General features: G+C 43.9%; 1 protein-coding gene across 3 annotated transcripts in view; it reads left to right on the top strand.

Annotated features, from left to right (window-relative positions):
• The window catches only part of Dscam (DS cell adhesion molecule), a 559,889-nt gene that overhangs the window by 482,745 nt on the left and 54,460 nt on the right, over window positions 1-22,684 (top strand). For 2 of the 3 annotated variants that reach the window (XM_076943217.1, XM_076943216.1), the window contains exons 21-26: window positions 9,873-10,026; window positions 12,949-13,066; window positions 14,925-15,088; window positions 17,065-17,163; window positions 20,283-20,471; window positions 21,401-21,691. In XM_076943217.1, coding sequence (XP_076799332.1) covers window positions 9,873-10,026; window positions 12,949-13,066; window positions 14,925-15,088; window positions 17,065-17,163; window positions 20,283-20,471; window positions 21,401-21,691 — 1,015 coding nt within the window. Of the gene's footprint in view, window positions 1-9,872; window positions 10,027-12,948; window positions 13,067-14,920; window positions 15,089-17,064; window positions 17,164-20,282; window positions 20,472-21,400; window positions 21,692-22,684 lie in introns of those variants that run through there. The other variant, XM_076943218.1, reaches the window with a different exon arrangement.

Raw genomic sequence — 22,684 nt, 5'->3', positions numbered from 1 at the left:
ATGGGTTATATCTGAAAGGCTCTGTAGAAAGCTACCAACAGTTATGTGTACGGCTCCGTAGCTCCAGTGATCTCAGAAAGACACAGAGGGACACAGAGATGGGCCAGAGTAACACACGTGCTTTTAATGTTAGTGTTACCACCACTGCCCACGTGGCCTCCTCAGCCTCCAAACCTCCTCAGCCTCTGGCTTCCAAAGCTCTTTGTGCTGCTGACCGTCATCTTCTGCAGATGTAAGCGGTAAAACAAGATGCTGATTGTATCAAAATTAATTATACATAGGGTATTTTTTAATCTCAAATTGATCCAGCTAACTTCCTATCCTGATTGGAACGCAGGCCATTTCTCTGCCTATAATCAGGAAGACTTTGATGCTCTGGGTATCTTCACTCCCATTGAAGCAGCTACTGGTTTCTGTACTTTGCTTTAGGGAAGGCTTTTCTTTTTTCTTTTTTTTTTAAGTCACTGCTGTAGACCCAGGAAATTTGAGCTTTCTAGACTTTAGAAACTAGGAGTTAATTATCAGATGTTATGCCTTTTAAAGCACCCCATTTCTTTGACAGAATTGGTTTTTCATTAAAAAGTTAATTGAAATGTTTTTAAGTGGGATAATTCTTACATCTAACAGACAGGGCAAATAACTCAGTCTGAGAAAATTGTGACATGACACGGCACGGCAGCTATTCCGCACACAGCATTTCCTTTCAAACTCTGATTATTTCTAGGTCATCTGTAAACTCACCTAATACAACAAGCATTTCCATGGCACATTTCTAGCCACTAGTCAGCTGGTGCTGACCCCACAAAAGGCTGAGGACTAGGAAGATAAACTAGAGAAAAAGGGGTGAGGCAAAGCTGCCCCCCTCAGTAACCTTGGCTCCAAGTGCTGGCAAGACCCAGAGCCCATGGTGGAACAGAGGGAAAAGCCATAGGACAAGAATAAACTAAGGCTACAGAAGACCCCAATGGAGGAATAGAGGCAATGCTCCAAACATCCAGCAAGCTAAAGAATAGAGGAGATTTGAGAATGAGTTCAGCATGTGTTCTATAAAATCTGTGATTATAGGAACTATCAAAAAACGCTAATGCCCTCCAATGCAGCGTATTTTGTGTTAATTACCTGTAAAAAGTATCCTACACACAAAAGGGAAGCAGTGATAGCAACTCCCAGAAGTAACTGTGAATGAAGGCAGGCAACAGAGGCTATTCCTAAGACTGACGCTGACACACTATAAGGCAGGATCCTTCTATCAACTCTACCGTCTTTCAAGGAATAGACAGCCTAGTTCTACCGAGATCAAGGACTCCACCCAGCAGGCCTGAATGCAGAAAGGTGGGATGTCAGCAATTGCCTGGACATCACACAATTTATGAATTTATCCCAATGGCTATGTTTTCTAGCCTGGACACTATTGGGGAGGTAAACACGTCAAAAGTCTTGTAAAACTCGACTATAAAAAATATTTAAAACAAGCACACAGAACTGCCATCCCTTCACCTCCAGACATCTTGCTGAATATTAAGTCATGTCCTCAGTTATGACAGGGAGAGTTTTAAAAGGGAAACTCTGGATGGCCTTATTTCTGGATTCCTATAAGAATTTCTCAGAACCCTGTCATGCCTCTTAATTAACCCTTTGTGTGCTGCATCATGGTCTAAACCTAGAGTATACAAGCTAGAGTAAACTCAGTAAATGATCACGAACCCAAACAGTGATAACAAGTTGGCCATCCTTGTCAACACATGGAACTTTGGCACTGGTTCCCTTCCAAGGCTACCAGGGAGTCTATCTGTAGCTACCTGTAGAAATCAGAGGCAGGTGAAGCCTACGAGAGATAAGACAACAAATTCAAGAGACTAACCAAGCAGTTTTTAATTCTTCAGAAAGGGACTCTGACAGAGAAAAGACAAAAATGCCCTGCTGGCTGATTAGCTACAAGACAATGATTATTATTTTTATTTTGGTTTTTAACTTTTCTTTTTGAAAAAGAAATTTATTACACTATATTTTAATCATGTTTTCCCTCCCCCAATTCTTCCCAGATCTTAGACAACTCACTACCCACCCAACTTTGTTATTTCTCTCTCTCTCTCTCTCTCTCTCTCTCTCTCTCTCTCTCTCTATATATATATATATATATATATATATATATATATATATGAATGACAAAGAAAACAAAACACAGAACACATGCAACATGCTCCCCAAACAGAAATCAAATAAGCAAGCAAAGCCCACATAGACTTAAGCTAGACAGGGTCCCAACACTGAGAGGAAGAGGAGGACACGGGCTCCCCTACCCCTGAGGGAGAAGCTGTCTGTGATTAACAGACGCTAGCAAAGGGAAAGTCATATTTCACCAGTGGAGTCTCACTTGGTACCTTGGACAGGATTTCTAAAGTCCTCTCCTCCCATAGACTGAGACTTACCCCTTCCCAGTTTTCTATTTCATTGGTTTCTGACACTGAATCTTACCTAATGAATAATTTGGGGGCTGGAGATGGCCCTCCTCTTTTGGTTATGGCCTCAGTCACACACCAAATGACCGCTTCTGAGGCAAGCAGGTGCAGCCCACAGCTAAGGGGGAGAGGTGTGGGCCTCCTATTCATCTGTAATTCAGATGAACTCTGAACACACCTCATACTGGAAATAGGCAGTCTTCATCCATTTCTTACCACATAGCCCACTAGGACTTCTAGACTCTGTGTTCCAGCTATAGGAATTGAGTGGGGGCACATGGAATGTGGAAGGAGATGCAGGTGCTGGAGAGATGGATCAGTAGTTAAGAACACTGACTGCTCCTCCAGAAGTCTTGAGTTCAAGTCCTAGCAACCACATGGTAGCTCATGACATCTGTAATGGGATCCCAATGTCCTACTTCTGATGTGTCTGAAGACAGCTACAGTGTGCTCGTATATGTTAAATAAATAAATATTTACAAAAAAAAATGAAAAGTGCATTTCCAAGGTAGGGGAAGGGTCCAGAGTTGGTAGAAAGGTTGGAAGATAATTAGCCTCTCCTTACCTTTACAGAATATTTTGAATAGTGTGCTTTCTCACACATTTGCACAGCCCTGGATTTCCCACACACACTCTGTTACCTGTCTGCCTTAGTAAAGGTTCCCAGTCTTCCTTGCTGCCAACTGGCTTCTTAATATACTAACCCCACAGCCTTCTGCGACCCAGAAAACCTATATAGCTGCCCTCTGATGTCCTATAATTCTTGGCATGCTCCACAAACAGCAATCAAAATAAGCAAACAAAAGACCAGTGGACCCCCACACCCCGGTTTAGAGGTGCTTGTATGTTCCCTCATGGACTTCCACAGTGCTAAATATAACCATACCATTTGAATGAAGATAATCTAAAGTGTGAAACCTCAGACAGAATACTACTCTCCCCTGGGAGAACACGATGGGCTGTCCCTGTCACATGGATTCACCTAGAGCAGACTCTTGTTCGTCCTCCATCTCCTCTGATGGGCCAAGACATAAGTACCTAGTCCATATCATCCAAGAAGTGATTTGGTGACGAGGATAGATTAATTCTGGACTGTGGTAAAGTCAAGATGTTCAAGCTTTTTAGGTGAAAAAAGGGGCAGCCTTTTCCTGAGATGGCTAACAAAATGACAGATGCAGAGCCATTAGCATCCCGGCTCCCAAAGTCTCCCCTGTAGCATCTCGTTGGGCACAGCAGTGACAGACTCTGTTCCCACTGAGAACCAGTGAGTTCTGTGGTGGCCATGTGCCCAGATCCAGCACTCTGGGAATCTTGGACTGGTCTTCCAGCCATAGTTCCCAATCACAGTAGCAGCCTGTTGAAAATCAAGTCAGTGTTCAGGCGTATAATAAAAATCTAGACTCTTCAATCCTGTCCGAACTCAGAATTAAAAACTCGATAGATAAAAATCTAAGGGAAGAAAGGTGTTTAGATGCTTGAATGTTTTTTAAATCTTATTATATTCTTTAAGATGTTCATGACGGATACAAAGTATCTGGATCATCTTTAGCTTCACTCCTCCCTTCTGATATCCCCCTAATAGCATCCTTTTTTCCCCTATTATTTCTTTTTATTATTTAAACCCATTGAGCCAAATTATTGGTGCACATATGTGCCTGAGTGTGGGAACCATCCACTGGGACATGGAAATCTACCAGTAGCTGTTCCTCCTCCCACAGCTGCTGTCAACTACCAGTAGCTTCTCAGCTAGGGATTGGGGCTCATGAGCCCCTCCCCCATCCGTGCTGGAATTCTTAACTGGCTTGATCTTGTGATCTTCCTCAAGTAACCACAGATGCTCTCAGAGAGTTCATGTAACAACCTGGATCCTTAAGTGATTATTCTGTTTTTATGCACACAAGTGTTTTATCCTGCATGTACATATTGGCACCATGAGTGTGGCAGGTGCCTGTGGAGGCCCGTAGAGGGCATCTGATCCCCTAGGACTAGAGCTGCAGGTGGTTGTAAGCTGCAATGTGAGGGCTAGGAATTGAGTCGTAGTTCTCTAGAAGAGCTGCCAGTGTTCCTACCCACTGAGCCATCTCTTCCGTTCTGACCATTAATTAAATATTTAAAGTACCTCTGCCACCTCTCCGCACACTTCTTTTGACGTTGTGATCTATTAACCCCTGAGATATTATATAGTAAGTCCTGCCCCCCCCCACACACACTCTGCTCTACCCTTCTATCCTGTCGTGCTTCAGAGGGAACCCCTGATTTTCTTTCTGCCCCTCCAGCCTCTTCTATGTTTCAAAGTCTTCGATGTAACTACTATTGAAGTGTTGGGGAAAATCTAGACGTAAAATCCATCTTCTCCCTCCCACTGGGCATCCCCCAAAATTCAGAATAGACAGTCATCTGATAGGAATGTACATGAAAGTCAGCAAGCTGCCTAGGGTGATACTGGACTGTTGCAGATATGATATCTGATAGAAAGAAAATGATTAAAGTGTAAATTCAGTCACTGTTATTATAACACATATTAAAATACTGCAGAACATGTTTCCTAGGGAATCAAAATGCAGCATACCTCTTTGGACGAACAGTTCTGGCCAAGCTGTTCATTGAATTGGTTTCTGATTATTTTTCTATTCTCCTCCCTGTCTTTCTTTAACCATTACCTCTTCTTCTAAAGGACTAACCCTGGTTGTATCCATCTGTAGGTAGTTAGAAACAAGCATGACATCATTTCTGAGGTACCCCTTAATTGGAGGTGTCTTACCTACAGACCCCTCCCACAGAAGTCCATCTCATGGACCCTCTAGGACCCATGAATGGGTATCAGTACCCAACCTCACTCTGGAAATGATAGAGGCCCTGAAACACTTCCCTCCCTTGTGGCAAGCGGGGCTAATCCCTGCCCTCATGGCTAGCCTTCACATTTCAGGTGTAGCTCTCTGTGTCCTTCAGATTCCAAGTTCACAGGATTTCCATGAAGCTCACCACTTCCTGCCTATAAATAAGAATGCATATGGTCACCTCTCACTGGGACATTCCTGCTACTGACTCTATCTTCTAGAGCCCAGAGATGGGCAAATAGAACTCACCAGAGCCAGCAAGTGGTCTCACTCAGCAGAACTAGCAAGCAGCCTGGCCAGATCTAACAAGTAGCCTCATCAGAACCAGAAAGTGGCCTTGGTCACCTCTCAGTAGGCTGAATCTTTAGAGGCATTCTTTTTCTTTCTAGCCATTGCTCAAATTTTAAGACATGTTAATCGCATATCCAGTTACAGACCCAAAGTAAATTAACTGATTCAATTGTACAAATGGTTCCCTTGGCTTGCTCTCAACCCACTCCCAAAAAGGTGTGCCTTCGGGAAAATAATCAGTGGACATATTATGTGAACAACTTTCCCAAGGACTATTAGGAAATACTGAATAGCTAACTCTTATTTTCTACTTGATTCCTAGAGAAATGCGGTGCCAGTTAGAGGGGCTTCCTACGCAGAGAAACATGTTTTCCTTTTCCCCTTTGGTTCTCGGTTAATCTTCTGTGTAAATGGTAAAGCAAGCAGAGCTGCACAAGAAATGATTTTTCTTATTTCTAATTTAGCCATGTTCCCTGCTGTGGGCAAAACATACATAAAATGTGTATTTTGGAAGTAAAGACTAATTACCCCTCATAGACAGAATGTGGACTGAGTTGTAACTAAAAGCTGTGTGTTTGCTACAGAAAATATTTGTGTGTGCATAATGCCTTGTTGAATGTTCAATAAAGGCATTGTTATGATACCCACATCCTTAAGCCTTAACAAACTAAGTTGGCAACAACAGACCTTTGGGATTTCACACAGTATACTCCCGTATGGTCTCAGGATTGGATTTCCTCCTCAGATTGTGGTTTACAAAGGAAAGATTCAAATTCCCCCCAAACTTCTGGAAGTCTAGGTATGAATGCTTTGCAAGGGATGGGAACAGTGAAATGCCAACACGTCTGCCCAAGTGTGCCCTAAGGAGCACAGTACAGCTGCCGAGTAATCCCTGCAGGGACCCGATCATTTCCTGTTCTCTCTCTAGAACAATTTACCTGCAAGCTAAATGTCTGACCTTGAACAAGCCTCTGATACTTTTCACTGGGGGATTATGGGATTGGGTGGACAATAAAGAGATGCCATTAAACTGGTTTGATAGCAGTGTTAATGCCCCACCCCCATTCACAGCTGACCCAGCTACTTTAGGTGGTTGCAGCAGGATCGAGAGAGCCCATCTAGAGTTGTTTATAACTGACTGCATGGCGTGTGAAGAAGCAGAAATAAAGAGTTTGAAAGTGAGAAGCTTAAGCCTTTTCCGATCCTGGTCTGGTGCTATGACCTCTGTATGCCCTAGCTCCAGCCCCACCCGCTTCTTATGGCTTCTCACAGAACAACAGTGAGCTTGTCTTGGTCTGCAACTCTGATGTTCCTTCAATTTGGCTTTATGTATTCAATGCCTTGTTAGATACATGAGGGTTCAGGATTGTTCTAGCCTCTTGGAGAGCTGACCTGGCTTTATGTATTCAAAGCCTTGTTATTAAGTGCATGAAGGTTCAGGACTGTTCTAGTCTCTTGGTGAGCTGACCTTGTCAGTGTCAAACTGGCTTCTTTACCCTAACACTCCTAAAATGTCTTATTCGTGAATCTATTTTGTGCAATATTAATTTTGGTGATGTTACTATAGGATACTTCATTATCTTTTACTCTATTGTTGGATATATTGTTTTCTTACCAGGTGGGATAACTTTGTGTTTAATACAGGGGCTCAACCTCACTTGCTTAATGTAATTATTGCTGTGATTAGGTTCAATGTGGAATTCCTGCTACTTGGTTTTAAATCTTTCTTGCTCTGTTCTTGTCTCCTTTGAATGGCTTAAATGTTTTTGTGATTCCAGTTCAATTTTTTGCATGGGCCCATTGGTTTTGTTTCCCTCCTCAGGCTGAAATTCCAGTGGTTTCCTTATGATTGGCCTCACACAGCTCTATTATAGTTAGCTTTCAAGTGATGTCGGCCATCTTTACCTACAGTAGAGAAACTTCCAGGGCTTCTCATTCGGCTTTCCTTTGCTGCTCTCCCCTGCCGAGCCAGTGTCGTGTGTTACAAAACCATGCCAAACGTTATTTTTAACTAGCAACGATCCTTTGATGAAATTCAAATAATGAAAACGTATCTTCTAAATAAGCATCTCTCCTTTGAACGTCATGAAAATTAACTTGGCAACAGTTTCACCTCGAAACATTACACATGGCAAACACTTGCACCGGGCCTCTGAGTTGGGTCATAAATTTGTCAAGAATCAATCTGAAAATCAACCTTGACCTGGGAGACAGTACGTGAGGTTTGGGGTGGGGTGGGGGCAGGCAGACAAGTGTTTGTGCAGGATAACATGTGCCAGGTATCTGAGAGCTTCAGTTTTGTGCAAATGGGACTTTTCCTTCCCTATGCAGGACCTTAGTCTGCGTCTGTTGGAGAGCCATCTAGTCTTTTAAATATCTGAAAAAGTTTTTCTTTTAATTTTGGAAAATGTTGAATGTATAGTTTGGTTGTTTTTCCCTTTGGTTAGTCCTACTGTCATCTTACTTGGATTGGCTTTGAAGTGACATCCGTGGTCAGCCTCTCTGTTAGCCCACAAAGGCTAGGTGTCTTTAGGATCGATTCTTCTGTTGCTGTCCTGAGTAGTTGAACTATGACCCATCTGCTTTGCTGTTCTCTATATCTCTTTATTTTTCTGGCTGAAGTTCATTGAGATTCTTGGGTCTCTGGGTCTCAAGCTTGGAACATTTTCAGTGTTTCTTCACGTTTTCTCTCTATAGCCCCTCCCCTTCCTTTACTAGCACACAGACCCGGTGCCCTGACAGTCACCTGTAGCTGGTGAGTGCTGTTATTTTATAATCTTGTCTTTGCTGCCCGTGTTTAACCTATTATGATGACATAATACACACTATAGGTTTTCCTAAAACAGTTGATCTGCTAACAATGTAGTCTTCTGTGGGTTTTATGACTTTTCTTTATTTTTTGATAATTTCACACAATGAAATAAATATATTTGACTTCCGTTTTCCCCTTTAGTCCCCCCCGCCGGATTCCCCCATATCCCCTCCCAACTTCATGTCTTCTGTTTCTTTGGTGACCTGCCCAGTCCAGGTAGTACTGCCTATATGTGTGTGGAAGGATACTATTTCTTTTGAGTTTAACAAGCTTGTATGCCCTTGACCTTTCAATTTAATCTCTTTTATCTATGAAATTATAACATCGCTGTAAGATGATTATAAAACCACCTTATTGACTTTGCAGAAAACCAATCCCCATCGATTATGGGTCATTTTAAATATGTATAATTATTTTTTCTGTGACTCATGACACAGAATTCCTACAAGTATTTTTATAACAGTTTTATCAAGAGATCATTTACATAGCATAGGTCTGATGTCTTCAAAGTGGGCAGTCCCGAGGGTTTGATGTGTTAACTACATCCTGTGGCCCTTACAAATTTTCTTTATCCACTCATCTATGTAACAATGCTTATATTGTTCATATACACCGAGTTTCTATTGGATGTCATTGGGGGCATTGCCTGTTTGAGTGGTAGATATTCTAAGTCCTATAAACATTCTTTACTTTTGCTCTGAGATGTGGTAGTTACCTAGTAGTCATCTCACCTTTCCAATTCTTGATTCTGTGGCCTGTTAGGCCAGACTAGACTACTGTTAAATGCTAAACTACATATTGCTCACTTCCTAGATAAGAGTCTGTCATAACCCAGTGCCTATGGCCTTAATGTCTAGTGTTGGGAGCAGGCACCTTCTCAGTCTTTGTGAGTGCTGAGTTCTGACCTCAACGGTTTTTAGGTGGCTCCTCCCCTGCCCTGGGGAAATTCTCCTCCCCTGTGTGTTCAGATCTGCTCATTGAACAGTACCCACATAGAACCTCCTTAGATCTCAGGAATCCCTCTGTGTCAAGCCTTTTCACTTCCGGTTCTCAATTCTGTCCTTTCAGCTTTCTGAGGCTGACAGGTTTCTCCTGTCCCCTACCCCCTGAAACCTCTTTCAGAATTAAACACCCCTGCAGGTGCAGTCAGCCTTGCTGGGCTGCCATTAACCAATTCATCGCCGTGCATTAACCGATGAGCAAACCTTTAAAGCACGGTCTTGTTGTGTTCTTTGATGACCAACAATAAAGGGTCTTATTGCTCCTAGAGTGGGTGGTCATTAGAGGTGTTTGAGGCCGTGGACCACCTAAATTTACCAATTACAGTTCACACTGAAAATCCAGCCCTTTAGAGGGTGCCTGGTGATGCGGGCTTCGTCTGGTGTGATCTGCAATACGTTAGAAAACATTCTTTTAAGAAACCATAGTGCCGCTTGCTTCTGTGAGTGATGAAATGTTTCTCTCTTCTCACAGGTCATCAGCGAGTTCGAAGCCTCCCCTGACTCATTTTCCTACAGAATCCCTAACCTGAGTCGGAATCGGCAGTATAGCGTCTGGGTGGTGGCAGTGACTTCCGCTGGAAGAGGCAACAGCAGCGAGATCATCACTGTGGAGCCACTGGCTAAAGGTACACAAGCCAAGTGAGCCTCAGTGGAAGGGCCTACGGCCAACCGCAGCTCAAGGATTGTTAGACCCCTGCTAATACTGAAAGGAAGCTTGTGGGCATCACGTGTCAGCTGGTCAGCCCCAGGCTCTTTTTACCAACCGCGAAAGAGGCTTCCCTAGTGGTGAATGCAGTACTAAGTGCTGATGGCCATATCGCTAAACACGTATGGAAGAATTAGTGAAAATCACTACCTGCCATTTTACCCAAGGAAAGTTCTTCAATCCAAATCAGGTTCATACTTCTTAAAGGCGCATACCTGTTTCACAGTGTATGGGATTTAAAATGGTACAAATGTAAGAAAATCATTAGTTGTTGAAGTAGCTAGTTTTCGTCGCTATGAGAAAACACAATGACAGCAGCTTATGGAAGAAAGAGTTTATTTAGGCTTACAGTTCGAGAGAGAGAGAGAGAGAGAGAGAGAGAGAGAGAGAGAGAGAGAGAATAAGAGAGGAGAGAGAGAGGGAGAGGAGGAAGAAGAAGAAGAAGAGGAGGAGGAGGAGGGGGAGGGGGAGGGGGAGGAGGAGGAGGAGGAGGAGGAGGAGGAGGAGGAGGAGGGGGAGGGGGAGGAGGGGGAGGAGGAGCAAGGCTATAAGGGTGGAGGTGTATTGAAGTATACAGCCAGAGCAGAAAGCTGAGAGATCCCATCTCAAATCAGAAACACGAAGCAGAAGAACTGAACTGGAAGTGGGGTGAGGCTATGAACCCTCAAAACCCACCCCAGTGGTGTCCTTCCTCCAGCAGGGCCCCACCTCCCAAGGGGCTGATATATTTCCCTCAAACAGCACCTCTAACTGGGGACCAAACATTCAAATCATGAGTCTATGAGGGACATTTCGCATACAAATCGCCACATGTTTCATTTGTAAAATGCCAAAAGAAAGAAAGAAAGAGAGAGGGAGGGAGGGAAGGAAAGAAGGAAGGAAGGAAGGAAGGAAGGAAGGAAGGAAGGAAGGAAGGAAGAAGGAACCTTAAATAGCAGTGAGACTCAGAGTCAGCAATGAATCCCTATGCATAAATCTGTTGCACCATTGTGACAGTAGATAGGTCCTTCAGAAGTCGGCACGGCCACGGTGTTCTTACTGGTGATTGCTATCAGTAACTGTTTCCAAAGTCTAACTAGATCAGCCTTTGCAATGAACCTGCTTCCATGAATCACAGTCCCACCAGGCAACGCCTCTTGACTCTGGACTGGAAGTATAGTTCCATTATCGTTTCTAAGGAGCCTGAAGGGGAAAAAAAAAAAATCAGACATTTAAAGCTTCTGACTTTTACTTCCACAAGTGCTTGGTAATGAGCTTGTTGATTTGGTAGTAGAAAAATGGCATCTTAAAATGGTGAGGAACAAAGAAAATGCTATCGTTTCAAATACAGGGAGGTAAAAACATCAATTTAAAAAGTAAATTGGAGGAATTCTTGTGTGCTACACCCTTCAGCCATGACATCTACACAACTGGTGCGGCTCCTGTGTACTGGACTCTTTAATCATGATTTCCATGTACCTCCAGACACTGAGAGAACAGCGGAGTTCACGGAAAACATGGACTATAAAGTCTGTCCTGTGGGATAAATGAGGAACTACAACCAAACACATAGGATGGGCAGAATTCCTTCAGGCACCTCCTGTCTCTGACTGCCAGAGTGAAGTAGCAGTGATACTACACAGTGAGACAGGGCTCAGCTGAAAACAGGCTCCTTCCATAGGATGGGACCTATCAGGAGAGATTGTATTGTGGTGATTTCATATGTCACAGGAGTGCCAGCATGCTATTCAGTGTTGGAGCCTAGTATGCTCAAGACCCTGCACTTGATGACCCCTGGCACCACTAAACAAGCAAATAAGTAATTATTCAAATACCCATTATACATTAGGCACTACACCTGAGATACTTAGCTCAAGAAAGGGTTGATTGTGGGAATGAAATCTTCCTAAATCTTCCTAAATCTTGGCACCTAGACATAGGAACAGCAGGGCCTCCCTGCCCTCTCCTTTTGCCTGTATAAACTCCCAAGCTCTGAACCAAGCAGGGGTCCCAGCAGCTCTGGTCCCCTTTGTGTGGATCCAGAGTTAGATAGGGGCTCCTTCCTTGTGATCTCCATGCCTAAATCTAGCCAGGCTGAGCTCCTACAAGGAGATCTTGTCCCTCCTTTCTGCATCCACGGCCTCTGTTGCATGTGCAAGCCTGCTGGCTCAGATAAAGAGCAGCCTCTGCCTCCGGGTTTGTGCACTAGGAAGTGGTGTCTGGTAGGTGGCACATGTGGGAGTTGCTTTTTGTTTTTGTTTTTGTTTTTTTTTTTTTTTCAGAAGAACTATGGCCTGGTATCTACCAATCCTGATAATCACTGACATTAGTGGTATCAGGTGAATCACTGTCCTAAGCCAAATGGCCATGCTGAACTGTCCCCTTTTCTTAATGTATATAAAAATCAAGCTGTGTGAGGAATCAGGCAACGTATCATATAGCCAATAAATAGCTTTTTCCAGATTTACTTTTTGTCTAGCCATTGGACTTTATGTTTTATGTTGTCTATTCTCTCAGATATTAAAAGTATATTTTAATGTGCAGTTTGGGGGCCGAGACAAATCGCTTCATAAAGAGCTCTGAAAAATAATCACGCTCAGAGAAAACACAGCTTAGAGTTGCCTGGCTTATGGAATGCCGAGTGCTTAATATACTGCTCATCTTTGGTTAGTAGAAGAAAAAAGGACTGCGGTGGGGCCTTTCAGCCATGAGCATGTCCTTACAAGGCTAATCTCTTATAAGGCAGATACAGGAAAACAGCATTGACAGCTGCAGTGTTGATTGGCTCTGGGGATGGGGGGGGCTGCTCTGTTGGGGAGGTCACTTTGGCTCCATGTAAACAGTCTTCTCTTTGTTGTTATAGCTCCTGCACGGATCCTCACGTTCAGCGGGACAGTGACTACTCCATGGATGAAGGACATCGTCTTGCCCTGTAAAGCAGTTGGAGATCCATCACCTGCCGTAAAATGGATGAAGGATAGGTAACCAGCAACCCAGTGTATGCCTGTTAGTGAGCCCTTAGCTAATACACCAAACAGCCTTGTGGACATCGGTGGAAACAGTGTTTCTTGTAATCCATGCTAGCCCCAAACTCCTGGTATAATTAAGGATGACCTTACATTTCTATCCCCACCTCCTCCCTTTTCCTGGTGTTGGGATAACAGGCATGAGTCATCATAGCCAGTACATTCGGTGCAAAGCATTAAAGCCAGCATCCATGTGTGCTAGGCAAGCGCCCTACCAACTGAGCTGCATTCCAATGCCCACTTCGTGCATAGTAATAGAAGCTGAAGAAACCCAGTGCTCTACTGAAACAAGGCAGAAATAGCAGCCCGTACCTACCTTTGAGCATTCCAACTGTATCAGGAGGAGTCGCTTCAAACATGTGATTTCAATCAGCTGTATGTATCAGTCTTCTATCAATCCAGACCCTGAAATTCAGGAAAAACACTTGTGAGGAAAGGAACCAGACCACTGAAGCATCACTGTGGGAGTTTGCTCTATATTACTGGGGAATGGAGACTAGATGCCCAAGTTATCGGGAGCTTTACTGGCTCTCTCTTCTTTCGAGATGATGGACAATCTCACCTGAGGCACAAGCCCCAGGAAGGAACTTATTTAAGCAGTGGAATTCAGGGATTAGAGAGATGGCTCAGCACTGACCTTGCAAGGGACCTGAGTTTTCTTCCTAGCCCATATGGGTTATGCGGCACTGGATAGTGCCTCATAACTGCCTGTAACTCCAGCTCCAGGGGGATCTAACAGCCTCTTGCATCCATGTGCACCCCTCCCCCCTACACAGAACTAAAGTAAAGTAAGAGAACACAGTTCCATGTAGATCCAGCATGTGAGAGGCTCGAGCAGGAACACTGCCAGTTTTGAGGCCAACCTGTGGGGCTACCTAGCAAAACCCTGTCTCAAGAAAAAGAAATGAAACACGTTAGGGCTTGCCTAACAGAAAATCTGTTTCTCCATGCTCAGTATTGATTACTATAATAATAAACCCAAAAGAGAAGGGAAAGAGGGTATGATGAGTCCTGTCCACGTGTCTCTTAAACATGCTTTATCTCTATGCAGGGGAAGAAATTAAGATATAAATAGAGGCTGAACATCCACTAATAGTCGTGGAGATTTAGAATAGCGGATCCAGAAGGGTGCCTATTTCTAAACAAAAGCACTTACAAGCATAAATGATCAAAATAATGGGTTGGACCCAGTGAGCAATTTTCTCATTGCATGTTAAGTTGGTTAATCCGAAGCAAATTTGTAAGCTCCCTGGGTCAAGCTGGCACTCTTTCTTACCTAGAAGTGACTCCAGACTCTAGAGTGACACCTCTTCACAGGAGGGTCAGCTCCATGCTCCCTCAAGATGCCCATTTTGTCCTGTGCATGACAAGTTCATTAATAATTGTGATTTTAAATTGATTTCAAGTCTATAAGAGATCACAAAATTTAGTTCCCCGTGCATGATTTTGTCAAGCTGGCTCTTCTGCCAACAAGAGAGTTTCTCACAGTCGCCTCGGGGAGAAAGATCTACAAAGCCAGAGTTGGGGAGAAAAGAGAAGAATGTTAGATTTGACAACAGTCACAGGCTTTTGGCCACTAATTGACTATGTTCCTGGCCATTGACACAAATCTAGCCTTCTGCATGATAATTTTTCTTTTAATCTCTGCTAGTCAGTTGTCTGGTCACATAATCACAGCACAGTTATTTCATAAAGCAAAAATTGAGGTTGCAATTTCCTGCTTGCTCCAGAGAAAGGCTTGGTGCTTCTTGCTGACCTCAGCTAATGTGGTTATAATTTCTCTAATCTGTGCATTTTTCTTCCTGTGAGGCAGTAACGGGACGCCCAGCCTGGTGACGATTGACGGCCGCAGAAGCATCTTCAGCAATGGGAGCTTCATCATTCGCACAGTGAAGGCAGAGGACTCCGGCTATTACAGCTGTGTTGCCAATAACAACTGGGGATCAGATGAGATCATATTAAATTTGCAAGTACAAGGTACAAAGCCAGGGGCCTCTTAAATGGTCTTTAAGTACGTGTACCTTACATGCAGATAGGAAAATTGGGTCCACTCAACAATTGTTACTTTCATTTTGTAAAATAGCAAATTTATTTTGGAAAATATAAATTGAACAAATCAAAGGACACATTTTTTTTCTTACATTTAAGATGTCTAGTCTATTATTTCTGTATGTGAGCACCTCTAAAACCATCCTTCTTGGTCAACTCGTGCATGGTTTACACAACACATGTGTAACTAGTACAGCATTTACAGAAAGTACCTCTCTGAGTGTTATCATTTATATATGCTAATTAAATCAATAAACAATAAAATATCTTGTATCAACTACAAAGTTAAATAGCATGGCAAGAGGCTTAGAGTCTCAGCTAGTCATAAGTGCACTGATTGAAGCTCTAAGCTTATTGTTACACTTTGTATTTGATGCAAGGTACTTAGTAATTTATTGCCATACACAAAATATATACAACATTCTTCAAGGAATACTAAATTAGTGTGCAAAACCCACATGGGTATTGATTGGGTTCAGAGTTAGTTGCAGGAGGGATATTTTATTAGAGAAGAAATTCAAATGTGTGCTTCTTTAGATTCAGGTGTTGTCATGTTAATAGATCACTGCAAATGAAAATATCATCAATACTCTTCTGGGTGAGATGGAACAGGGAGGGGGCAATACCATATGTTCCAAAAATACTGTGAAATCAATTTTGGGTTTTGAGTTAATTGAAGTCAGGAGAGTTCCAGGGAATTGTTAAAGCTACCATTACATTATTTTTCTAAGCAGATAGGTCAGTGTTTCAGGCCTTTGGGTCAACATCTCAGGCTTCACTCAGGAAGAGGGAGTGTTTTATATGATGTGTCTCTAAATCAGAAATGATCTAATTGTGAATGTATTTAGTGTTTGGTCCAGAATTGAATTGAGGCCATTGTTTAGCAATGTGTGTCTCTCAGTCCTTACATAAGGTTGGGTACACATTGCCACAAACACTGTCACAGCTTTGGTTTTTCAGAGCCTTTGTGTATGTTATATGCTTGTGTTTATGCCTGTTTATGCACATGTGTGTATCTCTGTGTGTGTACCAGTGTGTGCACGTGTCTGCATATATGTATGTGTGCATATGTACTTGTTTGTATATGCATACATGTGTGTATATGTACTTGTATGTGTATATGTGGTTGTGTATGTTTATGTATGTGCATGTATGTATATATATGTGTGTGCTTGAATGTGTGTGTGTATGTGTGTGTTTGTGCGTGTACTTATGTGTGTATGTGTGCATGCTTGTGTGTTTGTGTTTATGTGAGTGTGTCTCTCTGTGTGTGCATGTATGTGTGAGTGCATATATGTTTGTGTGTGTGAATGAGTGTGTGTGCTTGTGTATCAGTGTGTGTGCTTATATGTGTGTGTATGTGTGCATGTATGCATGTATGTGAGTGTGTGCATGCTTGTGTATGTGTGTGTGTGTGTCAGTGTAAATGAGTGTGTATGTTGTGTCTTGCAGCATGGTATTAATTATTCTTCCTACTAGCTCTATCTTTTCTTTCTTTTTCTTGGGAAAAGCAAAACAGCTAAGTGGGCATGTCGATTATTTCCACATAATTTCCTGGCTGGAGTTCAGAGTAAATTATTGCCTGTGTCCTTAATAAGTTTAAAAGTTTCAGTCCACGATGAACAACCCAGGAATCCAAGGGATAGTGAGGAAACGAATTAGATGTAAATCAGGTAGAAATGTGGTTGACTTTTTCTTAAACCATAGATTCACTACGCTCTGTCTCGCTAGCCTGGGACATCAATGAGACAGATATTTTGACAGAAATGAATTGCCTATTTTGGCAACTTTAAAACACATTATTTAATCAATGGCTGTTACAAATGATTTGGTAAATGACTGTTACCAAGGATTGAAGATGTGAGAAACTAATTCTTGTTTTCTACATCCTCTCTCCTTTCTAGTTCCACCAGATCAGCCTCGGCTCACCGTATCCAAGACGACATCCTCCTCCATCACCCTCTCCTGGCTCCCTGGAGATAACGGGGGTAGCTCCATCAGAGGTAATGAGATGAGTCACCCACAATCACGTCTATGAAACTGTCCACTGACCAAAAAGGGACATCTTAGCCAACCAACTGTCATATGATAGCTTATTCTCTCCCAAATACTCAGAAAATTCATTTCCCCATTATCTATGCATGCACCTGGAGCTTAAGTCTGTTTTTATGGTGTTCTTTGAAACTCAGGTCATTCATACAAAATTGGGCTAGTAACAAACAAAGGAAAAAAGAAAAGGATCCAAGAGAGAAGAAAGAGGAGAGGAAAGGTCGGGAGAGGAGAACTGAGTTCCTGCTTCTCTGGAAATTTTCTCTGTCTACACTTAAGCCTTTCCACACCACCTAGTTTTCTTCACTAGAAGCCACACTTGTCAGTTTCCATTTTTAGTAACTTTCCTTCTTTACAGTTGCCCAGAATCATGTAAGAAAGTCACTAAGTTGTAATAAGCATAGCACACTGGTTCTTATAACCTCCAGGTGTTATTTTCTCCCAGCCTTTGTCAGAACTACACCATCCCTTCAATAACTGCCAGGTGTTGTTCTCTCCCAGACTCTATCAGCACTATACCATTCCTTCAATTCACCAGTTACTGTCTTCACCCAAAACTCAAGGCACAGGGTGTTCAGATTGGAAACAACCCTTTTGCAAGAAGACTTTGAATTTAGATCACTGTAGCAAGGTCTGGGGGAGACTGATGCTGACGTGAAAAGATACTCTGGTCATCCTGTCATGGGTGGGGCAGGGGCACCATCTTAGTGATCTACAGCAAGGAAAGGAGAAAGATGGAGGACATGGGTAAGAACAAGTGACAAGACACAACAGAGGTCATGGAGCAGGTGAAAGAGGAAGGCTTAGGCTCCCAGGGCAGAAAAAGAGGAGAAAGATGGATAAGACAGCTGGAAAGACTCAGATACTGCCAGGTAGAGCCGTGGAGCATCCAGCCAGCTCTGGCTTCTGGGAGCATGCCGTCCTATCTCCTTTAGCTTTGTTCTCAGCTAAACCACTCTGAGAACAGTCACTCTCTCCGGAAATCACACTGCAACCAGCCAGGACTTGGCCATCTTCTGGAGCTAGTTGTTGGGATGCTGGCTGAAGGGAGACTCTTACTTTTTTTTGTCAGAACAAAAAAAGGTGAGGTTGCTTTATAAAAATAGCTGATGATTAGGGGTGAGGCTGCGTCTGTGGGTTTGAGGAGCGTGGGACAGCTTTGAAATGGCTGCCATGTGCAAGGCACAGGGACTCATTAGCAGACGAACAAAATCGCTGCTGCCAAGAAGCCACCAGAACCCAGCTGCAGATACTATGCAGCACGAAATTGTGGTGGTCACAATTACTATAGCATTCAGAAGTGATGTTGGACAGCTGGGGAGAAGAGAGTGTCACAGAGTACCAAAGTTTATGACAAGTGAGTGAAGTACGGATGCCAGTCAAGGCAACTGGGCTCCTGCTTCAAATGGCCGAGAGAGAGAGAGAGAGAGAGAGAGAGAGAGAGAGAGAGAGAGAGAGAGAGAGAGAGAGAGAGAGAGAGAGAGAGAGAGAGAGAGAGAGAGATTCTTAGTGAAAATAAATGGGTCTCAAGGGATCCAGGATCTAGACTCCAAACAGTTTGAATTTTGTGAGTCTCAGCTAGAAAGAGGCCTGGGTAGCACCAGCATAGAAGGTCTTGGAAGTGAAGCTAATTAGGCTGATGGAGAGTTTCCAAGTCACTGAAATATTTAGTGGTACCCAAAGCATTAGAGGACGTCATAAATCAGGCACCTATACTGGCGGACATTGATGTCACAGAATCCAGCAGCATTGGGGAACAGAAATCATGGGTCAGATCATTTAGGTATTGGGGTGGCTTATTGGTAAAAAGAGCAAAGCCCAGTCCCCAAGTGAGCTGGAGTAGAAGCTGGAGTCCAAGAGCAGATCGTCTCAGAGATTGGCTGATCATGAGAGAGCTCAGTAACACAAAAGCAGCCACGAGAGGTCCAGGAAGTATGGGTTCTGTGGCTGTAGAGAGCCAGAGAGAGTGTGGAGGATACTGATAACAACGTGGGCAGAAGCAGCAGTCAGTGATACACCCCACCCCCTCAGGGAGGGACCTGGGGAATCTGATTGGCATTGGTTTGGGACATGGAGCCCCTGCTGAGTGACAGATAAAAAGTGTTCTATCTGTGTTAAAAGAATTCCCCAGGGAGAAACAGACAATATTAGTCTCCCGGGGCCCTGACACCATGTATAAGTCAGATGATGACAGTCTGGGAAAGAAGGGCAGAGCAGAGAGGACACATCTGACTCCAGAAACATGACTGCAGGTATCAGTGATGAAGAACATAAGAAGTAGTTTCAAGGACACCAGGGCAAGGAATGAGCTCTGTAGACCTGTAGACAGGGGTGGTCTGCATCTTCCTCGCCACCCAGTCTTCTAAAGCCATGTTGTCAACTGCACTGTGGGATCAGAGCACCGTCTGTGGCATTGTGTGACTGGACTTAAGCAAGGTGCTCAAGGCCATGTCTGATATGGACAGTGGTCAGTGGTAGTAGACACCACGAAGAGAGTGGTTGTAAGGAGAAATGAAAGATGAAGTGTCAAACAAACTATTCACCCTGAGGGGGAGGCATGTTGCTATACAGCTGTTGGGGTAACTGTAGGTCTTGGAGCCCAATTCCCCCCGTGATTACAAATGCCACCCCCACCCCCGTTACATGTAGAAAGAAGGTAATGACAATGACTCCTGTGCTCACTTCTGTCCTCATTGTCAAGATAGCCCCTGTGCGAATACACACAGATTCAGATGCATCCTTCAAGAGTCAGATATTTGACAGCTTGGTACTCATCGAGTCCAACAAGGTGTTAATGGGCGTGGCTTTCTTGATGTTAATGGGCGTGGCTTTCTTGTTGTTAATGGGCGTGGCTTTCTTTCCATGCACGTGCAAAATGTAGCCACAGTAACAATGCTTATGTGGCTGAAATGACTCACTCATCACTTTACTTCGACTCTTGTCCAAACATGAGAGAAACTTCCAGAACCAGGAAGAGTTAGAATTATTCTCTTCTAAAGGCACCCAGAGTTACAGAACTCATCCTGTTACCTCTTCAGAGAAAGCTCACTAGACTATTTTCTGGTCGTTACAGGCTACATCCTACAATATTCTGAGGATAACAGTGAGCAGTGGGGCAGCTTTCCCATCAGCCCCAGCGAGCGTTCCTACCGCTTGGAAAACCTAAAGTGTGGGACATGGTATAAATTCACCCTCACTGCCCAAAATGGTGTAGGACCTGGACGCATAAGTGAAATCATAGAAGCCAAAACTCTGGGGAAAGGTGAGGATTTCTGCCACTTCCTTGCTTTTTGTCTTCTCTCGTGAAAGGGGTGGGACCGTGAAAGACTCCACGAATATTTGAGTGGTTGTGTGTGTTTGAACTTTCCTGTTTCCTGAAATGAGACTGACCACATACAGTTCAGAGAAGAAAGCCCTTTGAAGGGTGTCAACAAGAGTTCCCAGGCTGGGCAGTCATGAAATAGGGCACCTGTCCTCATAGGTTTTCAGGCTGAAAATGATTGGGGTAAATAGGTTAACACTTCGAAATGAATTGACATTTTTATCTAAAGTAAAATAGAAGTTCGAGATGAAGCTCAAGGAACTAACTCCCAGAGGTCAAAGGTGCAGCTGGGAGTGGCAGAGAAGACGCTATCTATTAAAGATAGGGGACTCCCTATCTGTGTAGCGAGGAGAAGAGAGATCTGATGAGCTAGCTCTACTTCCAGGGAAAGAGAAACAGATGGCAGGAGAGAGATGGTATTTATGTCTAGCACCTGGGTTTTGGATAACAAGATAAGAGTTTGGTCTGTGCAGAATAACACCCACTATGTCAGAGGTCACTGAACTAAAATTTTGGATAGTGGAGCAGAACTACTGATACTTCCCAAATCCCATTCTATATCTACATGGAAAGGGAAATTATTCAGCTTCAGTGTGTGAACCACTGAAGGACTCCACATAAGAAAGTCAAGCTGTTCTTCAGAGAGCTCTACACTGTGTAAAAAGGTCCTATATCCATCCAACCTCCACTCTGGCTCCAGTCCTTATGGCCGGGAAAACTTGTTGGTTCCCAAGGCTTTGTTGCTGCTGTGAGTGACTGGTGATCCAGTCTTAGCGGGTACAAGGCTAGACAGAGATAGCTTTGGGGAAACACCTGAACTAGCTGTGGTCACCCATGTACCCACAAATGACACTTGTTATCTCCCACAGAACCCCAGTTCTCCAAGGAGCAGGAGCTCTTCGCCAGCATCAATACCACCCGAGTGAGGCTGAATCTGATTGGCTGGAATGATGGAGGCTGTCCAATCACCTCATTCACTCTTGAGTACAGACCCTTCGGGACTACAGTCTGGACCACAGCTCAGCGGACCTCCCTTTCCAAGTCCTACATTCTGTATGACCTGCAAGAAGCCACATGGTATGAACTGCAGATGCGAGTGTGCAACAGCGCCGGCTGTGCGGAGAAGCAAGCCAACTTTGCCACGCTGAACTACGATGGCAGTAAGCTCACGGCTTCATGGCTTTCCTGTTTGTGACTTGGGGGATGTGCACATGTATGCTATTCACTCTCCTGCGAGACACTTGTCATTACCACAGAGTGAGCAGTGCCCTCATAGCCCATTAGGGTTTGGGCCATTCAACCCCCTCTCTGTGGGCTCCCTAGTCTGTTGTACACAGATGACTGTCGCTGTGTGTCTAGAGCAAATGGACTGAGAACTAAGGGGAACTCCCTGGGAGTCTTAGAGCAGGAGTGGCTTCTCTCAGGGCTGAAGGACTCTGCCTCATGGTTCCGTTGCTTTGCAGATGACTGTGAGCTAACATTGCTTTTGTTGTCTCCCACCCCTTTCCCATCCATCCCAATCCACACAACAACTTTCTTTTTGCTCTCATTACACCCTTAAGATGCATGTGCACAACAGTTCCCCATGGCAAAGGTTAGGTTAGTCTCACCAGATGCAGGGGCACCAAGGGGAATAAAATGGTGGATGGGTCACTCTAGGCCTGTGCTCGCATGCATGTACATCTTTATGTACATCCTAAAAGCTAGTCAGTCTCTTGACCTTTGCTGCCCCAACCAAACTGTTTAAATTCTGGATACCTGAACAACACCCAGCTCAACGAAGCTGACGCAGCGTTTCTCAACGATCAGTCGATGGGTCTTGCTAGCAGCACATCCATGCTGGTTTCTGTAGCCCCACAGAAACCCTCACTTATGGAAAGGCAACCACAGGCTCTGAGCTTTGGTCACCAACAGTGACTCCTCAGGAGTTGTTTGGAGTTGCGAATGAACTCTTCTTTCAGCCTTCTGTCTATTCCGCACTGCTCCAAAGGGACTATGGTCCCAAGCAGGCCCTGAGTTGTGTTTTTTCTCTCTGGCATACTGTGCTAATCCCTCTGGCTTCCATCTCTTGCCCACAATCATTGCTTCTAAAGCCTATCTCAGATAGAACCAGATTCCTCTTGCCTCTGCAGCCAAGTTTTAAGCTGCAGGAA

Source organism: Arvicanthis niloticus, chromosome 12 (genome assembly GCF_011762505.2).
Source record: "Arvicanthis niloticus isolate mArvNil1 chromosome 12, mArvNil1.pat.X, whole genome shotgun sequence".
NCBI lineage: Eukaryota > Metazoa > Chordata > Mammalia > Rodentia > Muridae > Arvicanthis > Arvicanthis niloticus.
This window is presented reverse-complemented; position numbering and strand designations above follow the sequence as displayed.